Genomic DNA, 13536 nt, shown 5'->3' with positions numbered 1-13536 from the left:
TCTCCCTGTTTTGGCCAGATAGTACCTCCTACAGTGGGAATGTGGATATAAAATGTATTTATTTCTTTGCTCCTGTTAGGAGAATTCAATCTGAACTTTTGAGGTTAGTCCCCTGAGAAACACCCTGGGGAAGGTAGCAAAACCAGATCCTGGTACTTTTGGGACTGGTTTGTAGGGCCCTTCAGGGAATCCTCTGAAGCTGAATCCCTGCCCCAAATAGGAATTATAGGGCTACCAAAGATATCTGCCCATGGCTGAGACCAGATCAATACTGAGCTGGATGACCCAATCCCAGGCCTCAGTCATTAGGCAAAAGGTCCTAATATCTGGTAAGGGACATGACCTATGACCTGCAGACCAGCTGTCAAGGAGACTTGGGAAGGTCAAACCAGCTGGGCAGCATCTACAGACAAGGTCTTCTTAACAGTCTACAGCAATGGCTCCTAAATTTAGCTGCACATTGGAATCAAGAGCTTTAAAAAATCCCAGTGCCAAGTTGTATACCCCAGAGCAAGGGATAACCAGTGGCTAGACTCAGACCAGCCCCATTTCCATATTAATTCATGGTACCCAGCTGTGCAAGCCAGAAACATAGACGTCACCTTTGTGGTCCAAGCATCACCAATTCCTCTAGAGCTGCAAATGGCCCATGCCAGGGGTCACCTTCACGCATAAGTCAGCGTGCCTGATGATCCTGAAGTTGTGTGATGCTGTGGCCCTGTGTGACCCTGACACATTAAGATCCCTTCCTGCCTTCTCCCCATCCCAGCTGCTGCTGCTTTCCTGCAAATGTCCTCATCACTCACCGGACATTTCAATGTCTCCTGACTGGCTCATCCCCAATCCAGTCTCCCCACTGGGTCTGGTGATCTAAACACCAAGTCTGTTCATGCCATTTCTCTGCTTAAAACTCATTAATGGATCCTCGTTGCCTTCAAAATAAAATATGGACCCCTCAGCTCAGCAATGAAGACACCCTGCCATGTGACCTCTCTCTCTTCCAGGGCCTCATTTCCCACCTTACCCCACTCACACCCTCTGATCCTGTCCTTCAGTGCTACATACTGTCACACACCCCTGTTCTTCCCTTAGCTGCCTGGCAAAAAACATCCTTTGAGTTACAGCTCAAAGGCAGCTCCTGGGGGAAGTCTTTGCAGACCCTGCTGGGCCCAGAGGGTTCCTCATACCTAGAGGCCACCACTCCTATGCACACTTCCCGCAGCACTGCTATTATTTTTGTACATCTCTCTCTTCTTCCCTTCAGTCACTCAGCACTGCCAGAGACCTTCATTTGCAGACCATGAACCAAATGAAAAGCAACTGCATGGAGCACAGGGCAGTTACCACTGGATCCACTTCCTCCCACCCACTTTGAATCTCCTCTATACTGGGTTCCTTCAGCTGGATCTGCTGGATTTGGCATCTTGGTTTTGTTTTCTGTGGATTCCACTTGAAACTAGACTTGGACTAGTAGCTTATGACCAGGATGGAGGGTCACAGAATGCTGCTGCTGGGCTTTCCCTGCCTGCTCCAGTCTGGGCCCCAGGAACATGCTGCATGGTCCCCCTCCAGGAAAGGGAATGGTATGTCGTCTCTTATGTGTATGTTCTATGGGCTTCACCTTTGGAACTTAAATTTCTAATACAATGTGTAGGACCAGACCTGGCCTTTAGTAGGTATTCACTTACTATTATTGGGTGGGGCAGCTGGATGGATGGATGAGCAAGTTATGATAAAGATATGAATAGAAGGACAGGTAGATGGAGAAGTGGGTGAATGCCATTTCCTTTCAACTTGCCCTATTTCATCCTAACCCCTCCCTTCAAATGGGCATGCCTTTTCTGCTCTCTTATATCTCCCTTCTGGTGACCAGTCAAGAGCCACAATGGCCCCTGGGGGTGTGGACCCAAGATCAAAGGAAGACTAGAATGTCATACCAGCTCAACAAGGAGGTCTCTCTTCCCTAGCCATCTGCTTCAGTGAAGGTCTGTAGCAGGTTGTTCAGCACTTGATTAACTCCTAAGTCCCAGTTTGGTTGCAGACATTGCTTTTCCCTGGAGGTCAAGGACTCTGCTTTTCTTACATATCCTTTCAGCCCTATTTTAATCAGCTTTTGTATGATTGTGACCAAAATACTCAACAAGAACAACTTAGAAGAGGGAAAGTTTATTTGGGGGCTCATAGTTTAAGAGGTATAAGTTCATAGATGACCCACTCTATTGCTCTGGGCCTGAGGTGAGATGGCCCATCATGCAGGAAGGGCAAGGTGAGGAGGAAACTGATCCCCCATAGCAGCAAGGGAGCAGAGAGAGAACGGGAAAGGGGCCACAGGTAAGATGCACTCTTGCAGAGCACGCCCCCAGTGACCTACCTCCTTTAGCCATGCCCCACATGCCTGCCGTTACTACCCAGTCAGTCCATTCAAAGGAGGATGGACTGATCAGGTAACAGCTTTCATAATCTAATCACCCACCTCCTAATTTTCCTGCATTAACAGGAGCTTTTGGCGGACATCTCATCTCCAAACCATAACGAGACCCCAGATCAGTTCTAGTATACAGTAAGTGCTCAAAGTATGCATGATTACTGGGAGATGAAAAAGCCTCCTAGACATGAAAGTGAGGTGCTTCCCTCATTGAAGAAGAGATGGCCATTCTTTCTCTGGAATGTTCAGCCTCTGCAGGGATGGTTTGGCATCTGTTTCTCAATCTGGGATAAATGTTCTGGATCAAGGAGTCCCATTAAAAAGCTTCTCAGAGCACTTAGGGAATTATGCTTGGGGAGTCTTTCTTGGCAGCAGATAATAAATCAATCACAGCTCAATGAAAATGCTGAGTTAGAACGGGATTGCTCAGGCCAAGCTCAGAAAGGAAACAGGGGCACCCTTTTCTTTCTCTGGAGGCCCAAACTCCGAGACTTTTCTGTGGATTTAGGTTCTTAAGATGAGCAATTGTCTCTGTTTGCCCGGTACAGTCCCAGTTTTAGCACCGTAAATTCTGCATCTTGGAGAAGCCCTCGGTCCCAGGCAAACAGGGACAGCTGGCCACCCCAACCAATGCTCTTTTCCTCCCCTTCCTCATCAGCAGCCTCTCTGCACAATGCAAGAGCCCTGTGTGTGCCTCCCATGTGTATGTGGGCTACACCCCATTTCTAGCTGTCCTCCTGGCAGTTACTGTGGTAGCAGGATCCAGTCTGTAGCCAGGGGAAAGAGCAAGTGGCTCTTGCCACCACTCCTAGGGCCCCTCCCCCAGCTTCCAGTTATAGGAAAGTACAGGAAGGGAAGGGAAGAAAAGCAAATGTACCTGAAGGAGGGAGACATTGGCAAGGCTGAGTCTGAAGAGGTAGTTCCTGTGAAAATAGAAACAGAAATCATAAGCCAAGCTAGTTCTGCAGGCAGGACCCCAGGAAGCAGCCTCCTGACCCAGGCTTCATGGGTCAGGACTGGGGCTGGCTACAGAGAGCCTAGGGTGGGCCCATCCACAGGGAGGACTTTACCTCCATTAGCTCATTTAACTTTCACATGACCCTGGCAATAGATTCGGGAAACTCAATTTTTGGTGGGCAGGAAATAGATTGGGTCAATGGCCCAAGTCACTGAGATGGTCTATCAAGGAGTTGAAATTGAAACTCAGTCTTGTCTACCTCCATGTACCATGTTGTATTTGCTGTTGGTTGACCCAGAAAAGAAACTCTTGATGACAATAAATAAAAATTATAAGAGACCATTATTTTGGACTAAAACCTCACACTAGGTCCCAATAGGCCAAAATAAAAATCAAAATTGAGTCACTCGTGCTAATGTTCCCCATGACCAAACTGAAGCTGACCTTCAGAGAAATCAGGAGAAAGAGAAGAGGCATGCTTCCCAAAAAGACCAGTTTCAACTTGGCATGATAGTGGAGATGCCTCTACCTTCACACACACACACACACACACACACACACACACACACATACACACACACACGGTAACTTGAAGTAATCTGGTATTAATCACGCAGTTATTTTTCTGTTGTTCCATTTCCTTAACCCCACCTGTTGAGGAGAGTAACTTTGAAATAACCAAAGTGCTTTTTGTTCTTTGATTCTGCTTTTTCCAGTTCTATGTAAAACCAACCTCTTTAGTTCAGTCCATTGGAACCCTTATTCTATTTTATGGAATGAAGTGCTGCTCCATTCTAGAATGAAAAATAAAGCCAATTAAGATCTGCTGACTAAGTCGTCATAACTTGTCTCCTGAACCCTACCTTTCCCAAACATGGAGCCTGTTTCTGTTCAACTTAAATCTCACAGAGCTCTTGCAGGACTCAGGCAGGCCAGATTTATCCTCCCTTTCCGCCACCCCAGAACACTTGTCCTCCCCACAGACCCCTGGTGTCTTGTTTGCTTCCCCATTTCCTGTTGTCAGTGACTCAACCTGCCTTCTCCCCTGATGTGACCTTTCCATGGCCCCTTCCCTGGAAAACCCTGTCTCCTCCAGCTCAGTTCTGGTGGCCATGGTGTTGCCAGATTTTTTTTTTTTTTTTGGTACTGGGGATGGAACCCAGGGATACTCTACGACTGAGCTACATTCCCAGCTCTTTTTATTTCTTATGTTGAAGCAGGATCTTGCTAAGTTGCTGAGGCTGGCCTCAAATTTGTGATCCTCCTACCTCAGTCTCCAGAGTAGCTGGGATTACAGGTGTGTCACTATGTCTGGGTTACACTAATCTTCTCCACACACTGTTTTTATCCAGTGGCCAGGTGCTTGAAAGCCTTAAAAAATAATAATGCTGCTGCTGCTAATAATAATATCAGACACTTGTGTACTCCTAAGTATTGGTGCTGCTGAAACTGCTTTGATGGACCCTGGAGTCAAAAGACTACCACACAGGGACTCAGAACTCCTGAGTCATGAGGGTGACAAACCCACTGAGTCAGAGTGCTACAGGAAAGAGATTTCAAGTTCATGGGATAGACCCTGTGGCAGAGACAGGCAGAATTCCAGGTGAGGCACTTGCTGGGGGACCTTCGGCAAGTCTCAGTGCCTTCATCTGTACAATGAAGAGCTAGTTAATGCCTGTATTCTTTATTTCACAGGCCCATGGAGACACATTGAAGGCTTTATTAATGACAAGCAGATGTAAAATCTTGGTTTTCCCAAAGGATCTTCTTTTTTTCCTTCTATCTTCTTTTGGCCATTCTCTTTGGGTTCTTGAACTTTCTAGGAATAATTTCAGAAGGTTCTGGCGTACCTCAGCTAAGCTGAGAAGAGAAATGAGGGGAAAGTTGTGGAGTAGGCCAGAAAGGGAAGGAGGGGCCCTGCTGGAGGAAGCCAGGGATAGAAGGGGACACCTCAGGCCAGGAGACTCCTCTCCTGGCTCTGGCTTCGGGCCCAGGCTCCACTCAGCTCCTCTGTTGTCCTGGGGCTGGGCGGGGCTCACTCATGACCTTGGCTCCAGGCCTCTGCTGTCCCTTCCAAGGCCCCACACAGGGTCTTGGCAGCGCTTCCCAGCCCCATGTTCCTGGCCTGGGGACAGATGGGCTCCAGCTTAGGCTCTGGCCCAGCTGTGTGCTCAGGTGATGCAGGCAGCTGCTCACGGCTTTAACAAATTAGGGGAAACAGTGCAGCACTTGATTCACTTTTATCCCATCAAAAATCATTCATCACAACATCTCTAAGGGCCCTCTGGGAGCAGGAGGATGAGAACAGAGAAATCTCTGCAGTCAGACCACCCCCCCAATCCTGTAGGGAACAAGGCGGGGTTATAAATAGAGAAAAAATATCCCTAGTCTGAATTCCAGAGGTCCACGGGGATCAGGAAGACAGAGAAAACACGTCTGGCAGGGAAGGAAGAAGGAAAGTGCCCTACAAAAAGGAGGAGAAAAAGCAGACGAGCACCCACAGCCTCAGCTTTAGGGGCATAAGGAGCAGTCCAGGATGGACTTCCCTGTCCCTCTGAGGGCAGAGCCAGGCTCAAAGGTCCAAGGGGTACCTTCAGCAGTGCCAGGGAAGCCTCTGGACCCAGAAAACATAACCACCATTTATATGGGGAGGCCCCAGAGTGGATCAGGAGGAGCACTTCAGTTTCCTGGTCCATAAAATGGAAGTTAATTATGGAACTCACCTCTTGGGGTTACAGTGTAGAATAGTTTACTGCATGTGTGATTTACTACATGTATTAGCTGATTTATTACATAGATGGTACATAAAACAATGCCTGGCACATGGTAGCTTCCAAAATGCTTTAAAAAGTTCATTATTTTCCCAAAATGCAAGATTCAGAGAGTCTTCAGATGCTACCCTTTGGGCTTTAGAAGGTACATATATACAAACTGATGGAATCAGAGCTGGGTGGAAGGATGGCATAATGTCAGTTTCCAGATTATACTGCTGCCCTACAGTTAAGAAAGATGTGACCACTTGAGGAAACTGGGTGAAGGTGCACAAGATCTCTCCATTATTTCTTACAATGGAGTGTGAATCTACAATCATCTCAAAGTAAAAAGTGAAACAATAACTTTTTCACCAGAAGATAAAAAGTCTGGTCTCCTTTATACCTGCACGTGTACAGATCATCCTCAGGAGGATGCAGGGCACCCCAGGAAGGGCCTCGTGTGAGAGCATGGCCCTGCTTTTCACTTGGCACTCTTTTGTAACGTCTGAATGTTATGCTATACCACATAACGCTGGTGCAAAATAAATAATTAATTTAGATTTTTTAAAAATGAAAATAAAACGCTTTCAACTCCAGCTTCACAGAAGCCCTATAAAGCTGGCCGCATAGAGACTAAACCCAGGCTTTACAGATGAGGAAACTGAGGCTTAAAGGTCAAGTTCACCTACAGCAAGACTCCAGCTCATCTGCTCCCAGTCCAGCTGTTTGAGACTTGTCTCCTTTTCACACAGCAAATGGGAGGCAGAGGTACAGAAGGCCTGCTTCACAAAGCAGCCTGGAAAGGCCCACCCAGTGGCGACACCTCCCCACCCCTAGACCTGTTGAATCAGAACCTCTGGGGTGGAGAGGGGAAACTAATGACCAACACACTCAGAGGGCGCAACACAGACTCACGCGCAGATAAAAACTAGCCCTGGGGTTAGGAGACCTGGGTTCTAGTCCCTGTGTCCGGTGTCATTGTGCATGCCATATGGGGAAGGTCCCCTTTCCCTCTCAGGGTCTCTGCTTCTTCATGTTCAAAATGAAAGCAACTGGATCAGACCAGCCAATCTTAAACTCGAGCCTGCACCAGTCACCTGGAAGACTTGTTAAAACACAGGTCGGGGGCCCTGCCCCCAGCTGCTGATTCCAGAAGCCCAAGAGTTTGATTTGCAACAAGATTCGGGGAGCTGCAGGAGTTGCTGGCCCAGTTGCACTTGGAGACCCACTGGATAGGCCATCTCTAAACTCCCTCCCTGACAGGATCATGATCTAGGATTCTAAGGAATTGCCTCTCCCACTCCACCCCAGAAGATCTCATGGAGTTTCATCTGGACAATGAGATCAAGGAAGACAGGCCACATGGGAGTGAGGCCCTTCATAAAAGCAGCACAAAGCTGTTGACCAGCACCCCAGGTGCAGGTGGCCAGATGGCCAGCAGGGGGCTCCTGGGCACCTTCTCTGTGCGGAGCTCCCAGGGAGTTGGCTAACGAGGCAGGTTCTGGCATCACCACAGGGACAAGGGCAGGAGGTGGCCGGCAAGCATTCTCGCTCTCACTTCTGCCAACCACTGAAGAATGTGGCTGGCTGAGATCAGGACACCAGATAGGGTCACACCCTGACCCCAGCCCCCAGTCCCCAACCCCCACCTGCTTCCTTCCTTGGGGCACAGACATTCACACACAGAAAGAGCCTAGCAGAGAGGACTAGAACCCAGAATGTGGGTCATCCCAAATAATCTTCCCTACATCCGATTCTAAGCATTCCACACATGGTCCCAACTCTCCTGCACCTCATTACCTGGCTCCCACGATGAGCTGGTTCCTGGAGGGATCCAGAGCGAGCTGGGAGAAATCTCGGGCTCCAGGGAAGGTGAAGTTAGAGACCCACGGCTTCAGATCTGGTGGAGGGAGAGGCAACCCTTCCGTTACTATTGGACCAGGGACTCCCAGCTGCACCAGCATCAGATCAGAGATAAGAAGAGGTGAAAGTCAGGGCGAAGTGAGGTAGAGGCTCCCTGCAGACCTGGGTTCCACCTGCCCACCTCGGAGAGCAGGCAGCCATGGGACCCCTGGCAGAGGAAGTCTCTACCTTCCCCACAAATGCACAAAGGGGCACCTATAATTGCCCTTGATTCCCCCAAATCCTCAGCAGTCACATCAGTACCCACTGGCTTGCCCTGTCTGTTCTAACCTCACATTGTCCCCTAAATCCATCTACTTCTTTCTCTTGGACACAACCCCTGCACACAAGCCGTCATCATCTCTTGCCTGGATTGGTACCAACAGCCTCCTGACCAGTCTGGCTTCCACTCCTGGCCCCTCTAGTCCATTTCTCACAGGCAACCAGAACAATCTTGCTGTGTGAGTATGCTGTGTCACTCTCAAGCTGAGATCCCTCCACAGCTCCTTAGGAGAGTCTTGACTCCTCTGGGAGTCCACTGTCCTCCCAAGTTAAATGTCTAGTGATTCATTATTTAGGGATCAATTGAAAAAATGATATTTCATCTTTCCCTCGAACTCTTCACCCCGGCCACATGAAACACTTCACACCTCCCCAAATCCATCCCTCAAGAGCCTGCAAACCTTTGCACCTCTCTTTTCCCTTGATGGAATTGTTCCCATCACCCCACCCCCACCCACACACCTTCTCCAAGAAGCCCTCCCGCACTCCCACCACTCCCACCTGTAGTCTTCTGCCTCACTGCCATCCCACCCCCACCGCACTGTGCATCTAGCCCGGGGGTTTCTCCTGGGAGCCAGGAAAGATCTTACTTCTTGGATCTCCAGGCTCAGCCCTGAACCTAACGGTGTTTGAATGAATGTGTACAACTTTCTTGTACAGGGAGAATCAGGGTTTCAGACAAGATTCTGCCGAGATGGCAGGGACAGAAGGTGGGTGGTCAGCATCCACCTCTGTCTTAAAAGAAGGTTCTTCCCAGCCAAAGCCAAAGCCTTAGACTTTCAAATGGATTGGATGGACACAGTGGACTCTGGGAGGGCACGCCTAGGCTCTGCCAGCTGACTTTCCCTCTCTCCCTCCTTCAGGAGACCCACGTCTCCCATCTCGGCCCACAGCAGCTAAGGCTCTTGCTCAGTCCATGCCTCACAGCTGGGAGGGACATGGCACCAGTGCGGGGAGAGCAGTGGGGTGCAGAAGAAGGGGACTGGGAGGCACTGCACTTCACACAGCGCACTGGCTACTGGCGCTCATCAGGCCCAGAGGAGGGCGTGTGTGTGTGCGAGTGTGTAAGTAATCCGAGGGAAATAAATCATTGCTCATTATCCCTCCACTACAGAGTAAAAGCAGCCCTTCATTTCTGCACGACAGGCAAACACTTAATCGCTCCCTGGAGAACTGGAGGTTTTGCGAGTTGGATGTTTTTCAGAAAACTGTGATACGCAAATTTTAAAAAAGAAGAAATTCTGCAACAAAATGAAGCAAACTCCTTGGGCCTGCCCCTGCTCCCGGCAGTGAGTGTGGGTTGACAGAACCATCATATAGCCCCCATGGCCCTTGGGCAAGAGGTGTAAGGAGTAGATCTTAAGTCCAGGGGTTTGGGACTTTAGCTGACCTCAGGGGCACTCTTGAAGTCTTGGTAGGATGTTGTATCACCTTAGAGATTAAATCAAGGGCCTCCCCCTCCAGGAAGACCACCTGAGTTATAAACCTCTCCACTCTGATCTTATTGTGTTCTTCCACATTCTTTCTACCCTTTATGTTCCACTCACACTGTATACTACTGTCACTGTGAATGTGCTCATGTCGTGTGTATGTTTGTGTGTGTGTGTGTGGTGGAAGGAGGTCTGTCTGTCCCCATCAGACCAGGTGCTCCCTAACAGTGGCAAATAGGTTACACTTTAATTTTCCCTGCCAACAGGAGCTTTCCAGATGTGGATAGCTGGGGGAGGGAGGAGGCAGCAAATACTTGATCTGGGGACTTAGCTCAGTCTTCATTCAGGTTCTTCTTCAGGAAGGAGGGAAGGAGAGGAAACTGAGCCAGAGCAGTAGGCAACGGGGACAGAGGGGTTGGGGGACTCTTCTAGTGTCTGTCCCTCCCCTCGAGCCCCTCAGGAAAGCACATGGCAAATGCAAAGGGGTGAAGCGGGCGAGAGCCGAGGCCAGCGCAGCGCCGCGGTCCTGGGGGAGCCTTGGGAAGGGAGCCAGCCTCCTCTTATTAAACAGGCAAAGGGGACCAGAGGGAAGGCTGTCTTTAAAACACCAAGCACGTCCTGAGCTCCGTGTGCAGCAAAGGCTTTGGACGGCGACTTTAAGAGAAAAATGACATTCTCCATGACGCGCCTGTGATTTTAATTATAGTCAATTCAATTACCCACTTTGTGGATTAACCACTGCCAGTGTTAACTCCAGCCTGGCTTCTCCCTGCCTCCTAGAAAGGATATGCTGTGGCAAACGGAACAAAAGGCAGGCCAAAGAGAAACACAGGTGGGCCCGCCAAAAAGAAACCCTGGGGAGAATATTTAACCTTACAAAACAGAAAACCCGCCAGTCAGATTCTGGAACTGGCAGCTCCTCTGGAGTACTTAGGGGTTATTCACAGATCTGTCAGGTGTCAGGGGAGAGGGAAACTCACAGCTGCAAGGTGGGAGGCCTACAGATCAGTCAGGAATGAAGGGACACATCTTGGAAGGCGGGGGTCAGGGCTGTGCTGGGTTAGTGCAAATTCTCTGGAACCTGCCGGGCCTTGTCCCTCACCTAGTGTGAACTGAGTCTCTACCGTGTGACCGGAGTGCTAGAGATGCAAGCAGAACCGAGAAACAGTCCCGATTCCAGGTCAGCTGCACTGGGGGTCCAAAGGCAGCCACCTATAAAGAATGACATGAGGTAACTGAGTCCCCAAAGGAAATACGGTTTACTCCCTAGGCCCCATCGCCGGGCTCTGTGTCCGGCACCATACAGGCCCACAAAACTTTGGTGAGCCCAGCATGTGCAAGGCCCTATGTTTGATCCCCAGCACCCTCACCCATCTCTGCCACATACACACAAACACATGCACAAATGATAATTTGGTGAATGGATAGGAAAACCCAAAGTTGTCAGCATGGGGAAGTGGGTGGCGATACTTTCATTTCCAAGAGGTTGGAGTGGGAAGTCAGATTCGCTTAATTCACACCTCAAGACCAAAATAGTCTCAGGGAACCCAGGCACTCAGGCTCTCCCACCAACCCCTGTCCCACACACACGATCTGCCCAGACGCAGATCAGCCTGACAGGAGGGGAAGGGGGCAAGGATTCCCCTGAATCGGTCCAGTCCGTAGTGCCCGCCACAGAGTCCTTACGAGGAAAGGCTCCACTAGGAGCTGTCACAGGGGCCCCAACAGCCCTAGGAATTCTGTACCTTCTGTCCCCTCACTTTGCCCTTCCCTTCAGTGACAACCACCAGCATCCAGGGGCCGTCAGAAATCCGAGGCTATGTGCGTCCTGCAGGCTTAGGACATTGCTAATTGACTATAATCCACTTAAGCTTTCAAAGCTGGGCTCCTAGCTCAAACAGGACGTGCAGAGAAGACAACTGGAAATGTTCCCTCTTGGAGAGGGGAAGTGGAACCCACACTTTCAAAGTGCCCCCGGTGTCCCCACCCAGGAATCCCCCAACTCTCATCCTTGTGGCCCCCTCTGTCCCTCAAATCCCATTCTAGCCTTAGAGTCATCGATTGCTTTCTCTGCTCTGGTTTCCACCTCACTGGGCCCACTGACCATGTAGAATCCCACAGGACAGGGTTGCATGTCCTCCTGCCCAGGGCACAGGAGGGGAGAGCACCTGATCGCTCTATCACAGGCAGTGGAGTCAGGAGACAGACGTATCGTGAGCTTCTGCCCTGACAGTCTTTCCAGCCCCCATGCCTCAGTCTTCCTGTTTATAAAAGGAGGTGACTATCCCCTTGCCCTGCGGGCCCTCCCCGACAGAGTTAATATGAGGAGGGAGTAGGCCAGTGTCGATCAGACTCAAGAACCGAGGGATCCCTGAGATTACACCTGCAGATCCCGGTGTGAGCCACTGCCACAAGGTGGTGGATTCTGAAGTTTAATTGAGATTGTAGCACAACTAGAGACCCTGAAACTGGTTAATGGGAGAACATCCAGGCCTCTCTGGTATTTGTGTTTTGCTTTGTTTTTTGGATTATCATCAAATGTATGTACTAATTTTAGATATCATGGAGAACTTATGGACTCTTTGGAATATGTCCAGTGATTCACAAATCCCACTTTGGGAAACACTTTAATAGGACACTCCCATGCTCTCCCTTGACACACAAAGGAATTATTAGTCACCAGGGCCCCCTCTTCATGAGGGTTCCCAGGACTCCAAAGCCAGGCATCCCTGCAGCTGACTTAGAGCAGGAAGGAAGCCTTCCAGAGATCTCCAGGCACTTCCTAATGGTGGGTCATCTTCATCCTGCCCCACAGAAGTCAAGGAATGGAGCCTACCTTCCACAACAGTTAGAGCTGAGACCACCACCAAATCATGGCCACTCTCACCTGGGCACATGTGACTTCATTCTCTAACAACAGAATCCCAGCAAATGACTACACTGGCCCCAGGAGGTGAACGAAGGGCCTGAATAAATTATCTGGAGACAAAAATTAGACCCCTCCAGCCCAATGTTACCTGTTCTTCTTAAAATATCTATCAGAGGATGAGCCTCAGTACCCTACAAGAAATGGACAAGGGCTTCCAGCAGTGGGGAAGACCTTGCTAAAGTCTGACTTAAGTCCTTCAGGACAATCATGTGGGATGCTCTCACCTTCAAAGGCCACGATAGGGTGCTCCCTCCGGCTGCATAGCTGCTGCTCACTGCTGGGCTCACTGGAGACATCCTGGGAGCTGGAGAGGTGGGAGACCAGCAGGGTGAGGCTGGGCAACAACAGAAAGATGGCCAGGGGTCTGGGTACCACCATGGTGGGCCCCTCTGCAGTCCTAGCTCCTGGAGGCAGGCTGAAGAGAGGACCTGCAATGCAAAACTCAGTCTCACCAAGCGCTCCCTCCATCAACGCCCACTTCTCTCAATTTCCTTGTGGTAGTCAGAGACCCCACAGGGTTTTTAAAGATAAATTGGCATTATATTTATGTTACTCGGCGTTTACTCTGCTCTCATAATGGAAAGTTATAGATCATATCTTGAAAGCTAATTTTCCTTGTAATGGTATTCTGGACAAAATTGACAAATTATAGAGCTTTTTCTATTATGATTCCAAGTGATTTAAAATTAGTTTTAATGATAAAGGTGGTATCTAATGGATTTTAATAAATGGAACTGGGGCAACATGTGGCTATTTGTAAAAACAAAATGAAACAAACAAAAAAACTTGAACCCAACTCCAACTTGGATCTCACATCCTATACTAGGAAAAATTCCAATTGGATAAAAGATTTAAAT

At 49.4% G+C, this 13536-nt stretch overlaps 1 protein-coding gene across 5 annotated transcripts in view; it reads right to left on the bottom strand.

The window, feature by feature from the left end:
- Positions 1 to 13536, bottom strand: part of Sema5b (semaphorin 5B) — a 116757-nt gene that overhangs the window by 27244 nt on the left and 75977 nt on the right. For all 5 annotated transcript variants that reach the window (XM_047565588.1, XM_047565585.1, XM_047565586.1 and 2 more), the window contains exons 2-4: positions 12904 to 13107; positions 7937 to 8036; positions 3303 to 3348 (exon numbers count right to left, since the gene is read on the bottom strand). In XM_047565588.1, coding sequence (XP_047421544.1) covers positions 3303 to 3348; positions 7937 to 8036; positions 12904 to 13057 — 300 coding nt within the window. In that variant the 5' untranslated portion in view covers positions 13058 to 13107. The remainder of the gene's footprint in view (positions 1 to 3302; positions 3349 to 7936; positions 8037 to 12903; positions 13108 to 13536) is intronic.

Source organism: Sciurus carolinensis, chromosome 9, assembly GCF_902686445.1.
Source record: "Sciurus carolinensis chromosome 9, mSciCar1.2, whole genome shotgun sequence".
Taxonomy (NCBI): Eukaryota; Metazoa; Chordata; class Mammalia; order Rodentia; family Sciuridae; genus Sciurus; species Sciurus carolinensis.
This window is presented reverse-complemented; position numbering and strand designations above follow the sequence as displayed.